This window comes from Tauraco erythrolophus, chromosome 9 (assembly GCF_009769465.1).
Source record: "Tauraco erythrolophus isolate bTauEry1 chromosome 9, bTauEry1.pri, whole genome shotgun sequence".
In the NCBI taxonomy this organism is placed as follows: domain Eukaryota; kingdom Metazoa; phylum Chordata; class Aves; order Musophagiformes; family Musophagidae; genus Tauraco; species Tauraco erythrolophus.
The window spans coordinates 18,640,184-18,663,197 of NC_141473.1; the positions used below are offsets into that span (position 1 = coordinate 18,640,184).

General features: G+C 39.5%; 2 protein-coding genes across 2 annotated transcripts in view; one reads left to right on the forward strand and one right to left on the reverse strand.

The window, feature by feature from the left end:
- Positions 1–536: 536 nt before the first annotated feature.
- On the forward strand, positions 537–4,929 carry FFAR4 (free fatty acid receptor 4). The gene is made up of 3 exons (XM_086616872.1): positions 537–1,067; positions 1,975–2,103; positions 4,522–4,929. The coding sequence occupies exons 1-3, from the start codon at positions 537–539 to the stop codon at positions 4,927–4,929; spliced, it is 1,068 nt and encodes a 355-aa protein (XP_086472998.1).
- A 3,994-nt stretch (positions 4,930–8,923) lies between these two features.
- The window catches only part of RBP4 (retinol binding protein 4), a 34,461-nt gene continuing 20,370 nt past the window's right edge, over positions 8,924–23,014 (reverse strand). The window contains exons 2-6 of the mRNA XM_009990513.2: positions 12,942–13,080; positions 12,113–12,249; positions 11,859–11,965; positions 9,991–10,203; positions 8,924–9,018 (exon numbers count right to left, since the gene is read on the reverse strand). Coding sequence (XP_009988815.2) covers positions 8,924–9,018; positions 9,991–10,203; positions 11,859–11,965; positions 12,113–12,249; positions 12,942–13,073 — 684 coding nt within the window. The 5' untranslated portion in view covers positions 13,074–13,080. The remainder of the gene's footprint in view (positions 9,019–9,990; positions 10,204–11,858; positions 11,966–12,112; positions 12,250–12,941; positions 13,081–23,014) is intronic.

The following is a 23,014-nucleotide window of genomic DNA, read 5'->3' on the forward strand; positions in this document are numbered from 1 at the left end:
TCTTTTTTTTTACCTTAGAGCAGCGCTGGTTATCCAGGGCTCCCGAGAAGAGCTCTCGGAGCAGTCTGACAGCCACCCTTCAGTTTTTCAGCACCCCAGGGGCCTGCCCGTAGAGCGGAGCAGACCAGGGCTGGCCCTGGAGGCGGTGGCCAGGCCAGGGCCCCTCAGCACAGTGGTGCCAGCGTGCCCACCCGCGCCCTCCCTGGGGAGGCAACAGGCAGCCCTGCTCGTCCCTGGCCCCTCGCTGCCTCCCCACGCATGGCGGCCTCAGCCTCGCCTTTGTGTGAGCTGCGCAGTGTTTGCCCTCCCACTTCCTTGTTCCACTCCTGCGTGAGGGCCATAAACCGCCCGGCTGGCACAGCTGAGCCCTCAGTGGCACTGGCAGGAGGAAGAGGAGGGAGGGGGATGGCGGCCAGCCCCCTGCTCCGGGCCAGGAGGGCACCCTGGGTGCCGCCGTGGTGGGTGGGAGTGCAGCCCTTCCCCTAGGGCTGGTGCCGCCACATGCGGTGGGTCTCTCATGCCCGCTGGCCACCCTCATGCCGGGGTCCAGGGGCGCACAAGGGGGGAACCGGACCTACTTCCCCTTCTTCTCAGACTTCAGAGGCCGCAATGTGACGGCCCTGCGCATCGGCGAGTCGTCCGCCCTGGCCTCCATCTTCCTGCTCGCCTTGGTGGGGAACATCTGGGGCATCTGCATGCTGGTGCGGCAGCAGCACCGGCTGCGCACCGCCAGCTGCCTCGTCCTCAACCTCTTCTGCGCCGACCTGCTTTTCATCACTGCCATCCCCTTCATCGCCGTCGTGCGCTGGACCGAGTCCTGGCAGCTGGGCGACGTCGTCTGCCACATGCTCTTCTACGTGGTGAGCCTCAGCGGCACCGTTGTCATCCTCTCCCTCTCGGCCGTCAGCCTGGAGCGCGTCGTCAGCATCGCCCGGCTGCGCCACGCCGCCTTCCGCCGCCGCAAGGCGCTGGCCGCCGCCCTCCTCATCTGGGGCTTCGCCGCCCTCGGCACCCTGCCGCTCTGCTGCTTCTTCACCGTGGTGCAGCTGCCCGCCGCCGGCGGCGAGGTGAGGGTGAGGGCCCGCGGGGCGCCCGCTGCCGCAGCAGCCCGGCGCTGGGCGGCCCGGGCCGGGGCAGAGCGGGCGCCAGCGGGCGGCAGGAGTCAAGCGGGAGCGGGGCCGCACGGCGAGCGGGACTCGTCCGCCTCTGGCACGCAGAGGAGGCTGCTTCTGGGGAGCGGGCGGGTGGCGAGGCTGTGCCCGGAGGAGCGGCCGGGGCTCCCCCCCCGGCAGGGCAGCCCGGGAGACCCGTCGCCGTCGGCCGCGCCGCCGTCCTCTCCCGTGCCGCTCGCCCGGCCCGTGCCGCTCGCCCGGCCCGTGCCGCTCGCCCGGCCCGTGCCGCTCGCCCGGCCCGTGCCGCTCGCCCGGCCCGTGCCGCTCCCCCGGCCCGTGCCGCTCCCCCGGCCCGTGCCGCTCCCCCGGCCCGTGCCGCTCCCCCGGCCCGTGCCGCTCCCCCGGCCCGTGCCGCTCCCCCGGCCCGTGCCGCTCCCCCGGCCCGTGCCGCTCCCCCGGCGGGCCTTCCAGTTAGATCGGCTGGGACTTTTGTTGCATTCCCCAGTGCATCTCGGAAATGCCCTTTTCAGCAGTCTTCCCACCTGTCGAGGCATCGGCAGCTTGGGAGAGCCGAGTAGCTGCCCTGCACATGAGGTTGCCTCCGTACGAACTGGGCATGCACCCATTTTTCTGCCTGGTATTTTGAAATGTGTACAAAAGTGCACCCACCGTGACACTCAAGTACATGATTAAATCTCAAGTCTGTAAGTTTCAATTTTAAAGTTGCTTTTAGCATTTGGTATGAAATTTATGGCAATATTTAGACTGTGGACAACACATCTATTTGTAATTGTTTAGGCTTTCGCTTTGTAGTGAAAATAACTCTACAATGTTAATTTTCTTCTTTATTCTTTGTAAACAGGAGATTCAGATTTGCACCTTGGTTTGGCCCAGCACTGCAGGAGAAACAGTTTGGGATGTGACCTTTGTCATTGTTTTCTTTCTAATACCAGGATTAGTCATTGTCATCAGTTATTCCAAAATCCTACAGGTATGATTTTCCTTTAAATTTTGATACAGAACAAAGGGAAGTAAGCAGTAACTCACTAGGCATCGACATGTTGTCACTGAATAGAAATACACCTAAAGGGAATAGACATCGTTTGCTCAGTAAATGGTAAGTATGTGATATAAAATGAGACTCCAGAGTCACAAGGGATTTGTAAGAAAGCAAAGAGAGGCAGGACTATAAAAAAATCCATCCCATTTTAGATCTACTGGTTTTATGCATGTATTTTTAGTACACAGATCTTGTTAGAATGTACTTTTTCCTCCACAATTTCAAACTTTGCAAACAAAAACTGTAAATTAAGCACTCTGCTTCCACTTTCTTTCTGAGTGGATGTTGTTGAACTGTTGAAATGTACGCCAAGACACCAGGCACCACAGAGTTTTAATCTATATTCTAGCAAGTGTGATATTAGTTACCTAAATTCCTTTTAAAACATCTCATTTCATATCCCTTCCTCTTCCAAAAACAGAGTGAGAAGGAGCTAGAAATCTTCAAATTAGGCACTGCAATGCATAATTTTTAACAACTGCCTCCAAAAGATTCTTGATTCCTGTATTAGGTAATTAAAAATTCTCATGCTGTATATAAGGAAAATTAAAGGTTTTGGAAAGGAACCTCAAAATACACGGATCATTGAGCAGGGAATTAACTGATGAAATGCTGAGTGCCAAGAGGGCTGAGGGTGCATGCGCCAGAGCTGCACTTAGATGTTTCCATGAACCTAGGACCTAGAATCTGAGCTCTACATGTACTTGCCTATTGATCAGGCTTAAACTCGTAGTCAAAATCATCAGCTCTTAGTTTCTGTACACTCTATTAGCTTGTTATAACCTTGAGTTAAATGCATTAGGCAAACCTAGTGAAGTACTTGCCTTTTGCAACCTCCTATTTGCTGTAGGCAAAGAACATGCAGTAACTCAGTGGTGAGTCTGAGCTCTTTGAAAGAACTGCAGAAAACTGCAGGCTAAGGAATGCCACAGTCCTTGGTCAGAGATCAGGACAGGAATGGTGGTGTTCTTGTCCTTGTAGAATCTAGATTACAACAGGTAAATTTAGAAAACACAATGGCATGCAGGGAGCTAGAAGCCTGAAACAGTGTTTGGAATTCTGGATTACAAGACAGCCCCGTGCTGTCATGCTCACGTTTCTTTTCCAGCTTGGTAACACAGATGCTAAGATGCGTTACCATTTCTTCTGAACTGAAAAAGGAACGAGGCCCATAGAATGATCCCATCTGTTACAATCAAATCTTCTCTCTCACACAGCTCTCCAGGAAGCAAATAGAACTCAGCTGAAGAATGTCTTAATCTCTGAGTCATTCCCAAGAGCAGATTCACTCTCACTTTGTGAGAACGCTCAATGATGCCAGTACACACAGAGTACAATGCTAGGTGTTACTGGAAGCAGTTCAAAGCATTCATGCATTCAAATAACACAGCATCTATCATGATGATGATTCATTCAGATATAAGACCTCAAATCTGTTAACAAATATACGCTACAAATGTATACTTTGCAATTTAGTCTGAAACTGAGTATTATTTTTACGTAACACTTTCTAGAACCCTGGCAAAAGTGACAGATTAGAAGCCATGATTTGTAATTATTTGGTTTTGCACTGCTCCCCCTCTCAGGAAAGAATGAGAGCCTAGAACTAGTAGAGACATTCACGTTCTGGAAGTTACATGCTTACATGTTAGATTCCCAAACTACCCATAGTCATCTAGTTTATTACATCAGATGGTACTTTTGCAAGACACAGATTTTCATAGTGACAAAAGGATCTGTAAGATTTTGTGTTAGTTCATAGAAAGCAATTCTGATTACTGACTGAAAAACTAAAAGTATATACAAAACAATGTAAAATCTCATTCAAATTTAAAATGTTTCAATACTATAATAAATTCATGCTCCTTCTAACACCTACCTTACTATATCAGCATGGCTGTAAGAGAATTGGATTGTGTTCCTTCTTGCACATCAACAGGATTGTTAACTATGTTCCAGTTTGCATTTGTGAAAAAAATCAGTGGGTTTTTTTTAGACAGAACAAATGAGGTCATAGTTTGAAGTTAATGTGATTTCATGAGTAATTAAGGCTCTATTTTATGCTGAAAAGTATTTATGGCTGTTAGAGAGCCATGTGGAGAACAACCACATTGACTAATATTGAGGCAAGTTCACAGCTGAGAGGGAAAAAAAAGAGCTAGTAAAGTGAGAATGTTTGAAATGGAACCATTGACAAAAGGTAAAAATGGAACTCTGCAATGTCTTTTTTTTGTAGTCGCTTCTCAAAATACGATCATCATATGCCAAGATATACTTTTGTGCTTGTAAAAATGTGTTAATAATTCTTCTAGGTTTCAATGAAAGTTACTTTCTTCTCTGTTACTTCAGATTACAAAAGCATCAAGAAGGAGTTTAAATGCTGGTTTAGCCTACTCAGAAAATCATCAGATTCGTGTTTCCCAGCAAGACTACAAACTATTCCGATCCCTCTTTGTGCTGATGATCTCTTTCTTCATCATGTGGAGCCCAATCATCATAATTATTCTTTTAATTTTAGTCCGGAACTACAAACAAGATTTAAATATTTTGCCATCAGTTTTCTTCTGGATAGTGTTATTCACTTTTGCCAACTCTGCTGTCAATCCAATTTTGTATAATGTTGCCTATTTCAGACGTAAATGTCAGGAAATTCTTCTCTGTTGTACAGGGAACCCTGTAAGGCATGGGACTGGTACAGAAACCACTGCAAGAAGAAGTAACCATGAAAAACCAAATTTGTCTTTCATCACCAGATAATTATTTAAAGTCTGAGCTGTGCCACACTTTGGATGTTAATGACAGCACTATCCCAGGTTGAATGAGTCACGATGTTATAGTATTATATGCCAGAGAAGGGAAAAAACCCCAGCTATATCTGTATTTTTAATTCCTGCATGTAAATTCTCTTGAATTCACTGCTTTGCCTCAGTAAGATTTTGGACAATTTAATCCAATAGATTGAATTCTCCAATTGCATTGAAGTAAATAGAATATGACAGTGAACTTGGTGAATGTGAAATAGTTGAAATAAGTACTTACCAGGCAAATTACTTTCTACGAGGGTACATTTTGAGTTGGCATAAACCTCATTAACTTTAATGAGGTTATAGTGACTCTATATCAAGAGGGTGCTTGATCCATTTTACTCTATTTTCTACTGAGAGAGACAAACTTTCTAGTGAAAATGTACATCCTCGTAAAGTATCTGTTCTTTTTTTAAATCCCATTTAAAAAAGATACTTGGTTATGCACTTAGATAACTGACTGAACATCAGACTAACCAATTTCATGTAGGAAATAAGATGATAAACAAGTATTATCGCCAAGCGAATGATAAATTTGGTTACATCTCGAATTAAAAATATAGACATAATGCCTGTTAATTTATAAATAATAAATAAATAAATAAATGTTTAATTGTTGTTTGTAAAATAGTTATTTAAAAAAGATGCATATTTTTTATGTCTTCAGTAGTCATATAATAGAATTAATTGGTGATATATAGGGTTACTGAAATTCCTTCCTCTTTTCTAAAATGCTATTGGGAACGATTTCCAGTATTTCCTAGGAAAGAGATGACATTGTATTTTAAAACAAATTTAAAGTTGTAGAAAGCAAATAAATATATTTTTGTTTTTTTTTTTTAATTAAAACTCTTTTAGTCAGAAATTGAAACCACTAAAAAAAGAAATTAAATTAAATTCTTAATTATCGCCATCTGTCACCAATTCAATATAGTGCATAAAGATAACAGTTTGCTAATAAAACAAATGCCTACATATGTACAGATGTTCATACAAACAATTTGCATCCCCTGTAATCCAAGTTTATTAAAATGTTTCATTGGTTTATTAAGGTGAGCTACACAGCTCAGATAAATATACTCAAAATCTAAATGAAGCCATTGAAAAGGTTTTCAAGAGAACATCCGATCAATGTGTTAACTTTACATCCATGGTGCTGTTACATGGTTTCTTTCCACAGTTTTGAATCTTCTTAAGAGCAAAATCCTGAAACACACAAAACCCAAAAGTTCATTTTTCAACCATGCTAGACAAAATTTAAATATATAAACTTTCACTAAATTTAAAATGCATATATATCTATTTTTTTAAAATGCATTACAAGTAACAGTCTGTTACTTGCAATGATAATGCCAGTACCTTGCTCTGCAGTTTATAATTCCAAAGAATTTTCACCTCAGACCAAAATAGGAATTCATCCAATCTGTTACACTTGTCCTAAGCATTTTAGTACTTTGGAAAAGAAGGTCCTGGATAGATCAGTGATACAATTACTTTAACAAGCTTCGAATTATTTGCCTTTTAAAAATTATTAATGTAATAATATATTTCAACAAAATAAGAATTTCCTGACCTCCAAAACTTCTAATGGGAATAGCAAATTAGCTGAAGGATATCCCACTCTTTAATTCACAATTTTTGCTTCTAGCAAATGCTAACAGCAGATTCAGCTTCCAACTCTAAGATGACATCGTATTGTATTTACAAGTAGTCCCACTGCGATATCCACACTCACAATTTGTAACTTAAAGTAACTTGAGCTATTACTCTGAGAGACTAAGTGTATCATAGCCCAATCCGTATTTGGAAAGGAGCTGCCATCAGAAACGCAATGTAAGTTACAACCAAAAACCTCATAATTTCCTAGGCTTCTATTTTGCCTTATAGAGCCAGTATACGAAGAACAGATATTTTAGGTTGTTTTTTTTTTTCCATCAAGATAAGTTTTGTACATCTATTAGGGTTTTTTTTTTGAACTTAAAATTTGAGTACAGTATTAATTTAAAACGCTAATGAAAAATCTTTGAAGCCTATTCTTGCAGCATCTATTAATATCAGTCAGAATTTTACCGCAACAGCAACGGAATGCGGGTCAGTACAGACAATTGAAGTTGGCTTTTTTTGCTACTGATTCTGTAGCCCTTAATAGTGGAATTAAAACTAAAGTAGCAAGACTTCCACTTCACACAAGGTATTATAAGCAAATTTTGTAAGAGTTTCTGATATGAAGATTTCAATAAATGTTTGGGGTTTTTTTTGTTTGTTTTGTTTTGTTTTTTCAGTGTAGCTCACAATCATTCTCTCATTCCCAAATCTCCTTGCTTTGCGGGAACTTTGGCTTAATGATACTGGAGTGGTCAGAATCAACTAACACCATGGCAATTACTGATCACAGTAAGGGGAAAATGTAAATTGCTGGCTTTGAGTTTCATTTATACTTTGGGCTCATAAAGATAAACTCTGGCATAATCCTCAATAAAAAGCAGACAGCATTAAGGACCCGGGCTACTATTTTTCATTTACAATCAGACAATATGGAACTCACACAGTCTTATCAGACACTGCGCTCAACACCTAACATCTGAATATAAATTAGGATAGCAGACAAAGAGTACAGCACTCAGTGCAGCTGGGTAGATTTGATATTTCTATAACAAACTAGAGGCAGCATGATCAAATTTTAAATTAAGGTTAGGAAATGAAAGAATATTTAAGGCTGAACTTTCAAAAGACATTCTGAGCTTTTATTTTTAAATTACACTATTGGTTCTATATTCTGTGAAAAAAATGCAAGCATTCTATTATACAGAAGTTCTGAGATATTTGAAAAAGTTATATCACAAATTTTGAATAAATTAATATACGCATTTTTTTGTTGTTGTTGTTTTATACTTTCTTGCCTTGCAAGTCTTATATAGCATAGAAATAATAGATACACAGATTCCACCATGCTGAATCGGACCAGTACTTGGACTAGCCCAATATCCTGATTTTACAGTGGGATAGTACTTTCTCAGGGTTTGAAAGAAATGCAAGGAACCACCATAACACACACCTCTCAAAGTCACAGCACAACAGCTGTATATCTACAATTTATCTTAGATTTAATACAAAACCATCCCTAATCATCTCATTATTTTGTTTTCTCATCTTCAGAAATTTTTATTCTCGCTGTACTTCATTTGAGCAGTGAATGCAGCATTCAAAACAAGAAAGTATCATCAATTTATATAATGACAGTTTCTTTTCTATACTATCCTGTATGCAATCCTACACATCATTCACAAAAGCCTATTTCATTTGCATTTATGATGTCTCTTAGTCTTGACTGCCTTAAATCTCAACTGTCTTTTATTTGTCTCCAAATTTCTCATTCCAGATAAAATTTTTATTTTCACTGTTGTCAGGCACTTTTTCCAGGTCACTAATCAGTACTCTAAACACCACCCACCTTAGCAGATCTTTCAGGTACTCTGTTATCAGCATACCTACTTTACAACATGGCAATATATTACTCTGTTTATGGATCAGATAAACAGGTATTAGAGCCACCAGAGCTGACTGTGCTCATCTGTTCTGACTTTATCATACACAAAAGTTCCTTCAGTCAATCCCAGTTTATTCTAACATGTCATTTAGAAAAGCCTTTAATCTTGATTTACAGATTTTGGTGATGAAGAACATACAACAGCTCTTGGTAAACTGTTCCAAAGGTTAATGACCTTTGGAGTTAAACAAATGGTTATTTATTTCTGCTCTGAATGTGTCCAGTTTAAAGTTCCATTCATTTTAATTTATTATTCCTATGTTTGCAAGTCCTTTATTATCCAATTCCCATTGCTTGTGTGGGCAAGCACAGACTTTGCTCGGGTCAGCCTTTAACCTCTTTCTGATGAGAAAGATCAAGGTCTTTGAAGCATTCACTAGAGGACACATTTTACAAACTTTCAGTCATTTTCTCTGCTCTTCTTTGAAACTTCTAATTCATCCTCGGTACCCTTTACAGTTACGATTATCATCAAATGTGACATAGCAAGCAGACCTATGCCAAGCACAACAGTCTCACATAAGTCTCTAAATTCATCTTTTGCATCCTTGGTTTATGCATCCAAGAATCGCATAAAGTCTTTTGGCCACAGCATTATGTTGGGAGTTCACGTTCAGCTGATTCACCAGCCAAGTCTTCTGTAGATACCGTGTCTTCCAGAATGTGAGGGTGGGGGGTAGGGATGGGTACACTACTGTTTTATTTGTCCTAAATATTCTAATCTGTCTTCTTCATTCTTTACTATTCCCCACTCTGGGTGTAATCTTTATTAATAAGTACGTTATGTTTCCTTCTATCTCATTGATTAAAGTAGCATAAATTACCATTTGGGCTTTTCTAATATGCTTAAGCACAAGTGAGCTAATCTGCAGCTCTCTCTCTGTTGCAAGCTCAGCCTGACTACATGACTCAAGATAGGGTCATACCTCCAGTATGAGGGATATGTCCCTCTTCCACAACCCTTTGTGAGATGGTTGACATGAAGACCTGAGAGAAAGGTTCTGCTATAAGGTATCCTTTCCAAGACTTTTGATTTTCCTTAAAAGCCTTTTATGAAGAATTTTTGAAAATAGTTTTTGAAAATACATTCTACTCCCTTCAACAACTATTTTGTTGAGAAAGGCAAAGAGTTCTGAATAGAAAGACACGAATTCTTTTTACAGCAACTGTGAAGTTTATCCTTACTATGTTTACTCATACTACATTGATTTAATTGTTTTACAACTTCCTCTAATTATTGTTTCAGTTGATGTGATATGCCACATAAAAAGCTATACACCTTAGCCCTCCTTCAGATGAGGGAAGTAAAAGTTGGAAATAACTTACTATAAGCTTCAGTTTTTGAAATATAATATTACAGTCACTAAGTAAAAGACTTCATGCATTTGCTATGTAATGAGCAAGAGACTCCCAGTGTTTTAGTCATTAAACCCTGAAATAAAATTCTTCAGAAAAAAATGTTCTTACCGTTATGAATGATAACTCTGTATTTTCTGTCCAAGCAGAGGTCTATCTGCCTTTGTCTGACAATTTTCTGTGCCTCTGGAGGCAATCCCTTGGGGTCCCGGGAGAACACAAAGGAATAGCTATCAGCACAAGTGCCATCTTCATTTAGTTGACGGCAGGAGTAATGAAGAGCATACGTATCATAATCCGTGTCCACGACCCAGTGATCATCATCTGGAAGAAACCATAGTAAAAAAGCAAAGGTGTTAGAGACACAAGTAAAATCTAGTAAATCTAAAGAGATTCTTGCCATAACTCTGTAAAGAAAATAATATGATGAAGATTGGTATAAATGACAACAGATTAGCTCTTAGTTTATTCCTGTATCCAGTATTTAATTCCATGTTTTGGGAGGAGTTTTTTTTTTAAGAAAATAAGGATATTTATCAGGGACAGTGATGGAGAGAAGAGGAAATGGTTGGCACCACTGCTTCTCCTCTAACATTGGCAAGAACAAGAGCAGCATGAAGAAATGCTAATAAATGCCTTGTAAATTCATGCCTGAACATCATTTTAAAATGTAGCAAAAAACATAAAAAAAGAACTGTGTGCTAGCTACCAGAAAATACAAAGAAAGTTTTCTTATTTTAACCAAAAAAGAGGATCAGTCAGACAGAAAATAGTTAAATAAACAAATAGAGAAGGTAAATGTGCTCTTGGTCACGCTAGTCATGTTCCAGGTTACTCAAAACCGTAACTATTTTCCTACCAGGGATGTTACTTAAACTGTATTTTTAAGGAAAAAGATTATCATGCGGTTTCCGTGTGTGTTAGAAGTGTTCTTGCTACAAGCTCTATCATAAATCCTCTTCTCAAAACACAGTTACAATTTCAGAGAATTCTTAACTATTTAGCTAGGTAATCTGATAAACACCTGGTTACACAGACACCTTGTGCTAACAAAAGCGAACCTAAGTGTTTGCAGTAAAACGTGTCATCTCTGCACCTTTCTGTCCTGGAGCAAAAGATCCTCCCTTGCACTATGTCTACGCTGGTGAAGGCAACACTGTATGTTCTCTTCCTTGTTCCTCCTGTGGCTCGGGATCATGGTTTTTAAAAAGGTAGAGTCTGGGGTCAGCCAGCAATCTGAAGTATCCGTGAAAACATGATTCAGTAGCATGTTGTGAGGAGATTCAGGAATAATTCAAGAGTAATTGGCATCCAAAGCATTCTTTATAACTATTTTTGGAGAGAATGGAGCTCCAATCACTTCCGAATTCCACCTGCCTCTCTTGGAAACAATCCATGGAAATATCTTGAGCTACAAGTGTCTGAATCTCTATTTGGCTCAATAAACTGATTTTGCATAGGGTGTGACAGATAACAGGAAAATATGAATATATACATATATATATGGGATCATATTTGTTTCTTAAAACAGATAAATCTCTACATTTGCAGACACGAGACCAAGCAAAGGAACAATTGCTAAATCCTCTTCCCTGCTTGGCCAAGTCTGACGTTAGACTTTTCAGAGAGAACAGAAGCATCCAGTAAGTGAGTTCTGAACTAAAACAAGATTTAAAATACTTCATTTGCCTTTCATTTCTTTCTAAACAATGACCTTTGATTATATTGTTCTGTAACAAACAGAGGAAATACAAAGATATACAAAGGCCTGGTCTTCACTTGTTTAAAGAAAGCCAACCAGCTGTTTCACATAAAAAATAGTGATTACCTTGTTCACGTTAAGGTTTTCCTGTATGATAGTTATTATGTGTTTTAAATGCGTTTAAGAAATCCAACACTACTTTTTCCTTCCCCAGCATGGACAGATAATATAACTAGGCTCCCAAGTAGTTCTTCATCTTCTGTAGCTACGTACTCACTTCCTTTCTGCAGAAAAGAGGCAACACCCCAGTACTTCATCTTGAATTTGGCAGGATCCTCTGTGTCAGTGAAAGAGCCAATCATGTCAGCACAGACATCCCAGTTACTGTAGCCAGAGAGAAAGAAAACATCACATTCAAACCTAACAGCGCAGATTCAGTGTGGCTGCGTGACAGCAGGTAGGATCAGAGCACCAGTAAGCGAAGCAGAAGCTTAGTGAAATGGAACAAGAGGAAAACTGCAAACAACTTACTTGAAGAGTCTGACTCTGCCCTTTGCAGTGGCACTCATTTGTCCGTTCTCATCCATGGTGAACTGGGCTACCACGTTGTCCTGCAGAAACAGCCCCTCAGGGTCTTTTTTTGCCATGGCATACCAGGTGCCACTGTACTGCAAGGAAATAAGAAAGGCTGCAGTTAGACCTGGAAGTATGGAAAACATTACAAACAGACATTACAAACTAGGAGAGGTGACAGAGTGGAGGACATGCAGATCTTTGACACCATGCCTCAAAGTTGTACTGGAGAAACAAATTCAGCTGTTCCAGCAGCATAAACCCACTGATACGTCCGAGTGCAGCCAGAGTTTGTGAAAGAATTGACATTTTTTGGAATGTTATTTGTATCTGCATTTTCCCAGTATTTAGAATAAAAAATTTGATGGGAAGAGGATAACTACTGGCAGATCTTGACAGATCTATGTGTAATTATGTTTCCTGGCAATGATGTCTGAAAACACCAAAGCATTAATTCTTTATAGAAACAAACAAGTCACTACACTCCTTTTCTGTTTAGACCATACAGTTTGACACCAGTCTCCTAAACCTCAGTTTCTGCAGTATTCCTTTATCAAGTGCATCAGGATCCAGCATCTCTTTGAGGTCCCTTCCAATCCTAACCATTCTATGATTCTATGATGTGTGGAGGTGTGGGCAACATCACACAGTTCTGCCATTTCCCAGTATCGCAGTCTGTGACTTTGAGTGAAAAATGTGAACACACTGGTGCTACCAAATGCCAGATATTGTAGCCCAGGAAGAGGAGTTAGGCAAGACATCACAGATCCAGGAGAGAAAGAATTACCCTGGTCTTGTCGAAGTTCTCCTTGACTTTGAAGCTGCTTACTCGGCAGTCCCTCTCTGCCGTGCTGCTGCTCAGCAAGGCCAGCAAGGCCAGCAGCAGCAGCCAGGGCAGAGCTCTCTCCATGTGGGCCATCTCGTCCCTGCAGCAACAGCAAACAGACAGAGAAGGGCATCAGAAGGAGGCTCTGTCACGCAAGCGGGGAAGGGAGGAAAGCTGCCCTGATGGGTCCCCATTGGATTGTGCAGCTTTCCCTGGTGCATGTGCAGGCGAGGCACCCAGCTGTCCCCAGCCCACCACAGCAGGGTCCCTTACAGACAGCGCTGGTCTCTGTAGCCTCTTGAGAGCCTGAGCGTTGATGGCAGGGTCAGAGTGCCCAGACAGGGAATGCTTTATGTAGTCCCGGGGCTTTCGCAACCCCCTGAGGTGCAAAGCCAGCATGGAAGGGGGAGTAGGGAGGTGGGTGATGTGTGTGCTGCCGGCGGGGCCCCCTTCACAACAGCCTCTTGCATAACACCCATGGGCTCAGGCGGTCTTTGACCCTGACCTGTAGCCATGCAGGCGCTAGGGGCAAATGCCTCTCTAGCTTTCCTAACCCAAAGGCGGAGCACACATCCACGGGAAGGGGTGTGCGTGTGTGTGTGAGAACAAAGGAAAAGAGGAGCACCCATCTTTGCACAGGGGAGAGTAAACTTCCTCCACCTCCTCTGTGATTTTACACGCTGCAGTCCAAAGTCCTTCTTACCCAATGTGCTCAACCCAGTTACAAGATGTAGACTTGTTTCCTCCACCTCCTCCCCAAATTCCTTTCTTCTCTTTCTCTGATAAACAGTGGCAAACATCATACTTGCAAGTTTCTGCTGATGTCTCTGAAAGCCTGGTTATGTCATTTCAGAACCTCTTCAGGTCCTCATGACTGGTTCCCTCTTGCTTCCCAAAGGCTGGCTTGAGTGCTAAATCATCTCATGATCAGCTACCAGGGCCAGGATCTGGGGCCCTGCAAATCTTCAGGAAGGCAAAAGAGCACTTCTGTGTGGTACTGCAAAGGTGACAGGATATATATGTGACCTGCAAATACTCAAGTGCATGTATGCACCACATCTGGCCCTTTTGACATCAATTTAAATCAGAGCTTCCAAAATTTCTATTCTGGTTTTGGCAAACTGTTTTCAGTTATATAACCATTATTGTTTTCTCTTGTTCAGGCAAGTTTTGCTGCCTTTCAGTCAATATTTGTTCTATAGTTTCAACATCTTTAGGAGGCATTAGAGAAAACCTGTTAATTATTTTCTAGACATGTAACCAGAGCACGACAGGAATGATTGTTACCAAGAGAACTAATTCACCTACTTTTTCACCTCCCAGTTTTGAAAGAATAAAGGCAGAAGTCTGTTAGTTAAAGGTCTGTGCTCATTACTTTAAGAATTAAGCAAAAATATAACTTAAATATGGAGATACCAATGTAGTATAAAAAATAATTCAATAGTAGCTGATGTACAGAATTAAAACAATTTATTCAGCATGGTGAAATTTGCTTCAGCCTTCTATTCCTTTCATGTATATTAATAAAACATGAAATTTTTTACGATTCCTGCCCTTTACAATCTTTTTCATATGCAATGCAAACAGTGGCACAGTCTGAGTTATCTGTCATTCTTTCTTTTCTGCTTCGTGTTGGGGCCTTTTTGCATAGACAGTAAGTTTTTGTTCACTTTCTCAAATGTTAAACGCTCAGGGCTGTTCCACGTCTGCTCTAAAAATCCCATTATGTTTAATATTAAGCTTCTACTTGGAGTAAAGAATATATGTAACACAGGTAACCAGAAAGATTGATGCATATTAATTGTCTTGCAACTTTCAATAACAGTCTTTCAATAAGCCAACATTTCCATTTCTAAACTAAGATTTTCAAGTTTGCTAATTCCCAAAGAAACTGAAAAGAAACAGCAATCTATATCCCTTTGGTGGCTTTTAGAACCTTGCTCCAGCCCCTGGCTATGGTGATGCCAGTTATATATATATATGCATTTTTACAAAACTTTTACAAAACACTCACTACCCTTAATATATGAATTCATCATACTTACAAGATCAAAATCAACATAGATCTTCTTTGTTCAGTGTCTCACACAACTGATAGTAAGAAGAGGAATTATAGCTTAATTTGTAAGCTTTAAATCTACTACTTTCTTTAATACCGAAGAAAACAACTATTTCTTTATTCTCTGCCAATTTTTGAAATATTATTTCTCCTAGGTTTGTCCTCTTCAATAATCTGTATACTACTTTGTATTCCCAGAGAGGTTCTTTCAGGATCAAATCTATTCCTATGAAATTTTGTCAATAACATAATTATCCACGAAAATTCTATGGGAGAAGTTTTCAAAGGAGACTACAGACTCATCCAAATGAATCAAAACCTGATGAGATTTGACCATCTCTGAAATCTAGGTCAGTAGTCCTTTTATACTTGCTGCATGTTGTCCTCAGCAGTTTTACAGACAGGAGATCAGTCCAGGTTTCTCGGAAACAAAAATTTACTTCTGTTACTAATTTTTAAAAAGATCAGTTCTAAATATGTGCAAGAGCCATTACAGTCTCTTAAATTAGTCTGCGGTCATCAACAAAAACAAATCAGAAACTTGTAGTTTTGTATTAGCCACGGCAGAGCATTTTTTTAATTGTGTGCCTCCACTGATCTCTACAGCTTGGCAACTCGTAGATGCCTGGCAGACACTTAATAATTATAACTTTTAATTCATTCAGTTCCTCAAGTCTGGGATCTCTACAAATTCTAAACAATGCCTGAGAAAAATCTTTTGAACTGTTATCATTGTAGATTTGTGGGAGCGCAATTACACTGAAGTCACACGGGTATTTCCCAGTCAGATTTCAACAACTGCAAAAGAGGACCTGGGCAAGTCAGTACAAATTAAAGGTTACATAGTTAAAGTTTGGCTCTATGCCTCCTCTGGTTAGCTATACTTCCAACTCTGCCTACCTGAGATGGAGCTTACATTAATGAAATCGTTTCACAAATACTGCTGAAGCACTTTGTTGGTTCAATGAGACAAGCTTTTCAGGCAAAAAGGGTCCTCTGTTGTCAGTTACATCTACACTGGGAGTGTATTGAAGGAGGGATGCAAGGTTGCTGGCAGACTGGCATTGTTAGGGCAATTCAAGGGTGAATTTTTTCTCAGTCCTAACAGATGTAGCTATGCCAGCACAACTATGTAAACTCATAAACAGTGTAATCTTTGCCTCAGTTAAACATCATTTGGATTAACTTGGGCTATGACTTCAGTTGAGAAATGATGCTAGCAAGCGATCCTCATCTGGATCTTCAGAACCTGGATATATCCCTTGCAGATTTGTATTTCTCATGCAAACAGAAAGGAAGAGAATTCGGGCCAGGATTTCAATTGATTCTGAGAGCAATGGCATCAAATAATTGTTGGGTTCTGGGAAAGCTCAGACAATTAAATTTAAAAGAATTGTTAAAATACTGACAGCACATAAACATGCAAATAACCTCTAATGTAAAGCATATATTTACAAAACATGCTAAATTCAACACCAAGCTTGATAAATTTCATATATGACTTCCCATTCTGATGTTTGAAGCTGGCAGCATATTTTGAATAATATAGAAAGTTTTTTAAAAGTCAGTATCTATTTGTATTTAATTGAAGAGGAAAAAAGTATTCTACCTTTGAATTTTGCCAAGAGGCCAAAAAAGGGGCTAACTTTAGGCAGTGATTCTGTGATTGAAATATTTTTTATGTTATAGCCTGTAAAATTCTGCAATATTTTCTATTAGGAATAGCAACAGAAAATACACAGAAAAGGTCAGATTTTCAAAGGAAATGGCAGAAAAAAGCTTTCATTGTAGGAGTTATTTTAGTTTCAATTATGACTTTACAATGAAAGGAAGAACCAAGAGTCAAATTACTATTTAAAACATTTTTAACACTGCAACATTGAAGCTTTAAATATTAGAAGAACTAGAATTTTATTTGTGGTCACAAGAGTAAGTCTAGCTCTTAGGAGAAAGCTGACTTAAAGAACTGGTAATAGGAAATGGGGCATCCATTTCCAGTCAGACTGCATATAGATTGAAAGACTTTTTGCTGTCTTATGGCTATTTGTCTATAGAGTGCCATTCACAAACATGGGTATCTGTTAAACTCAGAGGCAGATTTTGCAGGGGAATGAATGACTGCTGTGTGCACAGAGTAGTAGATCCACATGTAGCCACTGCCCTGTGGAACCGGAGTCATATTAACACACGAAAACAAATGGCATGAGCTGAGCCAAGAAGCACCATGTACTTTGTAAAGGACAGCTATGTACACTGTCACCATCCAGGTATTCCCCTTGGTGGCACTCTGAATAGAGAGGTCAAGGACAGAATGGAATTAAAAAGATTGGCCTTTGCACTGTGCAGCCTGCGTGCTACCTGTTTTTGTAATCTAATGATGTCATATTCTGCTTAAGAAGTAAATTTACATTGAACTCTTTATAAACAGTATTTAAACAAACCTAGTTTAAAATGGTACCTTTACTCTGTTTAGCAAATTTTAGTGAGGATTTTGATTCTCAAGGGAAATGTTTTACTAGATGTATTACTAAAACAGAAACAACTTGAAACAAAGACATCAGGTTTGCCAACAGGCTGGCCAGGCTAGTGAGAAGAGCTTTAAACTATGAATGATGAAAGACACAGACATACAGAAGCGAGTCCAGCGAAGAGCCGTGAAGATCATTGAGCAATAAGAGAATCTGACAAAAGGAGTGGCTGAGAGAGCTGAGACTGTTCAGCTTGAAAAGGGCTCGGGGGGATCTTATCAAGTGTATAAATATCTGGCAGCAGGGTATGAAGAAGACAGAGTTAGACCCTTCTCAGTAGTGCTTAGTAACGTTCTTCATAATAAAAAATGGTCAGGTAATCTAAGATCACTGGGGAGTAAATGTGAGAGGGATGAGGTTAAAAGGCTGCTGTCCTTTGCTCAATCTGTATAATAAAATTCATGTCAGCTACGAAAAAAACGCATGCTCATGGTCAAAGCTACAGTGCATCTGGCAACCCAGTTTAACCTGTTCATGCTAGACTGGCCATTGACTTCAGAACTCTCCTCTAGAAGCTAAAATCTCTGTTGACTACATATTCCATGAATCCTCAGAGCTAATAATTGGTAGTTTTAAGGGACGATGAAAATTTGCAGCTGTATGGAAAAAAGCAGCTAACTTACTGTCTTCAGTGTTTGCAGTTTAAGGTTATGTTTGTAAGAAAAGTACAGAAAAATATTTTAAAAGAAACATAAAAGTTGAGGCTGTTTATGAAGGTCCCCAAAACTTATCAGATCGATGAGACCAAAACATTTCAGAGCCAAAAACTGGCTATATTAGGAGCACACAGTACCTGTTGTAAATACCTACAGAATTCACTCTCGCAATCTCATCATTTGGAAAAAATCAGTATTTCTGAATATTAATTTCTTGGAAGCGGTCACAAAATTATCCACATCAAAAGCTGTGCAATTTAAATAAACACATATGATCTGTGTTTCTTTAGAAAATCTTAACTGAATGTACCACATTAATTGCTATCAAGATGGACAGAGATGCTCAGATACAAACACTGAGCTGAACTGGGAAACCTTATAAATACCTTTGACATTTACGTGCCGCTTGAATCTATTTAAATAACCACGTCTGTCAGTTATCCTTCTTAGGAGTTTCCGTGTATCACAAGGGCTCAGGAATGGTCTTCTACTCCATAAATAGTTTGATTTCTGTAGTAACTATCAACGTCAAAGGCAAATGGCATCATACGTATTAAAAATCACAAAGCACGCGTATTTCTGATATTGTCTGAAATCAAAACAATTTGGATGATATAGCACCCAGCTCATGTTTTTAAATCAAACCACATGGAAAACAACGAAAGCCAAATTCACATTATTTTTGCCTTTAAAGAGCAGTGAAAACGACTGTGCAAGGTTAGTCTCCAAAGTTAAACCTCCATGGATATAATGGATCCTACATTAAAATGTATTTTCTTAATAGGTGATCTTACTGAAAAAATGCTAGGAAAGACGATACCAAATCGTGTTTGAAAGTGCCAGAAATGTGAAATAATTTTTTGTTATATTTTCTTGTAAGAAACCTAATACAAATGGGAATTAGCATTACTAAAGATAAAATGTTCAATACTGTGGAAAATGAGAGTAAAGAAGATAGAATAGAAAATATATGTCTTATTCCAGCACAGAAACTTTAAAATTCATCACAATGCTAGTGCTCCAAAATGTTTAAATGGTCTAATTTACAAAATTCATTAAGATACTAATATAGAAAAACAAAACTCATCAATACAAATACACTCTGTTTTCCTAACTGTAAAATGAGGACTTACATAAATGTAAGGTACATTTATGTACCAAACTACATTTGAATTTCTATCAATCACTTCAACTTCTTGGTTTGCCATAATTATTCATGGTTAATCAATATGTGCATAGAGTTCACAACAAACATAACATAACTAATATAGTAATCATTGAAAAAAAGCCAACTTAACTGTCTTGCAAACATAAACTTTATAAAGAAGGTCTATTGCTTTCTGATATTTCTTTCCATGTCATTTCACAAACATTTTACAGAGCAAGAGTACAATTGTAAGAGTGAATCTAAACTAAGGAAGAAAAAAAACAAAAGGCGTGACGATTTAAGAATTATTATAGGACAGCCCAGCTACATCTGAAATATTTTGTTTTATCACCTTACATTGGTGCCTAATTAAAATATGATCTTTATTTGATATCTCAAAGTACAAATAGTGTAATTTATGATCTGTAAAAAAGCTGGGCATGAGGGAGATGTGGTGGAACCATGATAAGCATTTGAAATTGCATTGCATATTGAAAAAAATGGGCACACTGATAGTAAAATTATTCACTTACAAAATGTTAACCCAATAATCCTCCCACGTCCCGAGAAAAACAGTGCAACACTGTCAGGTTGCCTCTCCACTTACCGTCCCTCCAGAATGTGACAGGCTGCTCTATTTCATAGAATTAATGTAATCACAATATAAAGAACAACTAATGTTTGTAAAGGTGATTTCTCTTATGTGATAAAGATGAACGTGTAAATCTTATATAGAAGATAATTTTCTGGAATGTTTTAGTTGGGCATGAGACGGATCCACTACAAACCCTTTCTACTTCAAAGAAACTACTATGCAGAACGTTCCAAAGTCAGTAAGAAAATATGATTGAACAAGTAATGCAGAAAAAGTTACTATTCCTTCACACAATTTCATTTGAGCTCTTCAACATCCTCTTTTTTAGAGAGCAGCATGAAAAGTATTGAGCTACAAATTAAGATGACAGATGAAGAGAAATAATTTAAACTCTATGTGTAAATACATATACAATTATTTTCAAGTCTTTATTACTTCTATACGTATTGATCAAATTATGAAAAAAGCCTATTCAAAGACTTAGATACACGTGCATTTCTTCTGCTGTTTCTTGTGATCCGTACATGTGTATTATGGTGAGAACACCTCGCTGTGCTGCAGTTGCACAGTCCTGCCACAAAGTTATTATCACCAGTTCATACCCGTAAAGCAGATCCTGCAACCTCATACTCTCACCAGTGAGGGTCCTATGCTGCCCTCATGCTGCTAGAGATAAGTAACCCAGCTGGAGAAAAGGAACCAGGCCAGAATGTGTCCACACTGTGATGATTTTTCATGTGCATTTTAAATCCTTATGGCAATGCCAGTCTGGCAAAAACTAACGTTCACACAGCATTTCATATCACATTGTGAGGGAAACGAATGTACTGAGTTAGCTGCCGTTACAGACCAACCACTGACCTGTTCTTTGTGCATGAGAGGATCAGTGTCAGCTGCCCATGTTGATTCTTTTGGATCTGTTGATAAAAATGGATGTTGACACACTGTGGCCTCTGGCAGACAGATACTAGCTGTACTTTGACAACTACTCTTTTCAAATTAAGAATTGCCAAAGGGTACATGGTCTATTTTCCTTATATCAAGAATCTCTTCCTGCTTTCTGATCAATGCGGATGCCACAAATAGAAATAAGATGAACCGTATTGCAGTCCTCCTTCCGTGCTGAAATTCAGTTTGGTTTCAATGAACAGAGATAATTGCTGTCATAGTTGGCACTCAAACTCAGCCTTCTCACTCACATAGCCCTGGGGTGTTTGCTCCTAAAATTCACACAGTTTTCATCATTCCTTTTCCATTCATGTGAGTAATGCTGAACTTCAATTGAATTCAAGCCATTTTCTGATTTTACTCTTTCTTTTAGATTATCTATTTTGAAAAAAGTTATATATAAGTCATATCTGGCTGTGCTGAGTCAAATTCTAACTATTTACTCCACCTTCATCCGGGTAAATCACTCGAGCAAGCTCAGACTTTTGTAAAGTCTTTAGGATTTCACAAATTTATTCATGTATAACTTCATAATTATATACTTTTAATAATCCAATTTCAATCTTCTAATGAGTATTTAAAGGAAAACTCAATTTTGGTCATTTTAGAATTTTCCTCTGTAGCATTCTGGTTTTGTCCCCTTAAGTACCTCTCACAAATACACGTGTGTACATCTGTGCACGTGTATAACGTGGGCTAAGTATCTAAGTGGAATTTCTCATATTAAGTTTCAATGGGGAACTTTTGTGTTTATAGTACAATATAGATATTGTGAATGAAGGAGATAACATACAGGTATACATATCTACACATCAGACAATTTTACAAGGTCTAAGAATTAATTGGTTAGTTTAAAATGCTAAAATGATTCCCTTAGGATTTATGAGCTAAGAATGCTCCAGGGTTTAGTGTCCTGACTCTCTTTAATTAGCAGTCTCCAGAATCTCACCTAAGAAGATGCTAAGCCAGTGCCTTCTGTCATATCTCAAGAGTTTCAGAAGGCTTGGAAGCCACAGATGAAGGCGAATGTACTATGCCTGTGAGCTATACAATATGTCAAAGTACTGTTTTCTTACTAGTATCGAATTAGGACTTCTTGCTACCACTCCTGCTTTGACGGTGATGCAGTTCTAAAAGAAATCCTAAGAACAATCCAGTAAAAATGGTGAAGGTAATAAAGATGCCGTTGAAAAATACTTGGAGAACAATCCTCAGTTTGCCAAGGAGTATTTCGACCGAAAATGAGGGCAGAAGTGCTGGGAAATATTTTTAAAGTGAGCCCTGGAGATGTGAAGGAAGGAGTCAGCTTCAAAGACATGTCCCGTCTGGAGGAGTGTGACATACTTTTTGAGCTTCTAACAGAAATCCAGGACGAAGGAGGCACTATGGAAAAGATAGTGCACAAGGCCCTGCAGAGGCTGGCACAGCTGCTGGCAGCTGATCGGTGTAGTATGTTATTTGTCGCTCCCGAAATGGTATTCCAGAGGTAGCCACCAGGCTTCTCAATGTCACTCCAACTTCCAGCTTTGAGGAGAATTTGGTGAATCCAGACAACGAGACTGTTTTTCCTCTGGACATCGGGATAGCGGGATGGGTTGCTCATACGAAGAAGTTTTTTAATATACCCGATGTGAAAAAGGTAAGTGACTTCTCTTGAGGAATGGGTTTCTGTGCATTTGTTTACTCAGCTTCCTGCACAGGGTTTATAGTACAGAGTCATTCTTCAAAAACATCCCAGAGACAGAAATCCAGATCGAAAGCATGAGAAAAGCAGCAGCAGAGTTTGCTTAAAATCCAGTAGAACCACATCATGTAGCTTAGTGAGGTATTTCCAGTATTCTTGCACAATAGTTGTAATGTAATTTACTATAATAAGGGAGGAGAATATTAGATTAATAGAGACCAATAAATACTTGTATTTCTGTTGAACAAGGCAGGCTCCTATTCAGTTTTCCAGTATGGGCTTGCAAGTGTTCTCCCTTATCATTCCGTGCTGCCATACATGCACCTCTGAATAGAATTGATGTGAAGCTTTTGTACTGAGGATGCTTTCTTCTAAGTAGGTGAATGAAGCCAGATAAAGATGCTTCAGCTTCAAGTC

Excerpts from the sequence above, each read along its gene's own strand:
- FFAR4 (XM_086616872.1), top strand. The coding sequence starts at position 537 with ATGCCGGGGTCCAGGGGCGCACAAGGGGGGAACCGGACCTACTTCCCC. Across the intron at positions 1,068-1,974 it reads TGCCCGCCGCCGGCGGCGAG|GAGATTCAGATTTGCACCTT; the intron begins GTGAGGGTGAGG and ends CTTTGTAAACAG. Across the intron at positions 2,104-4,521 it reads GTTATTCCAAAATCCTACAG|ATTACAAAAGCATCAAGAAG; the intron begins GTATGATTTTCC and ends CTGTTACTTCAG.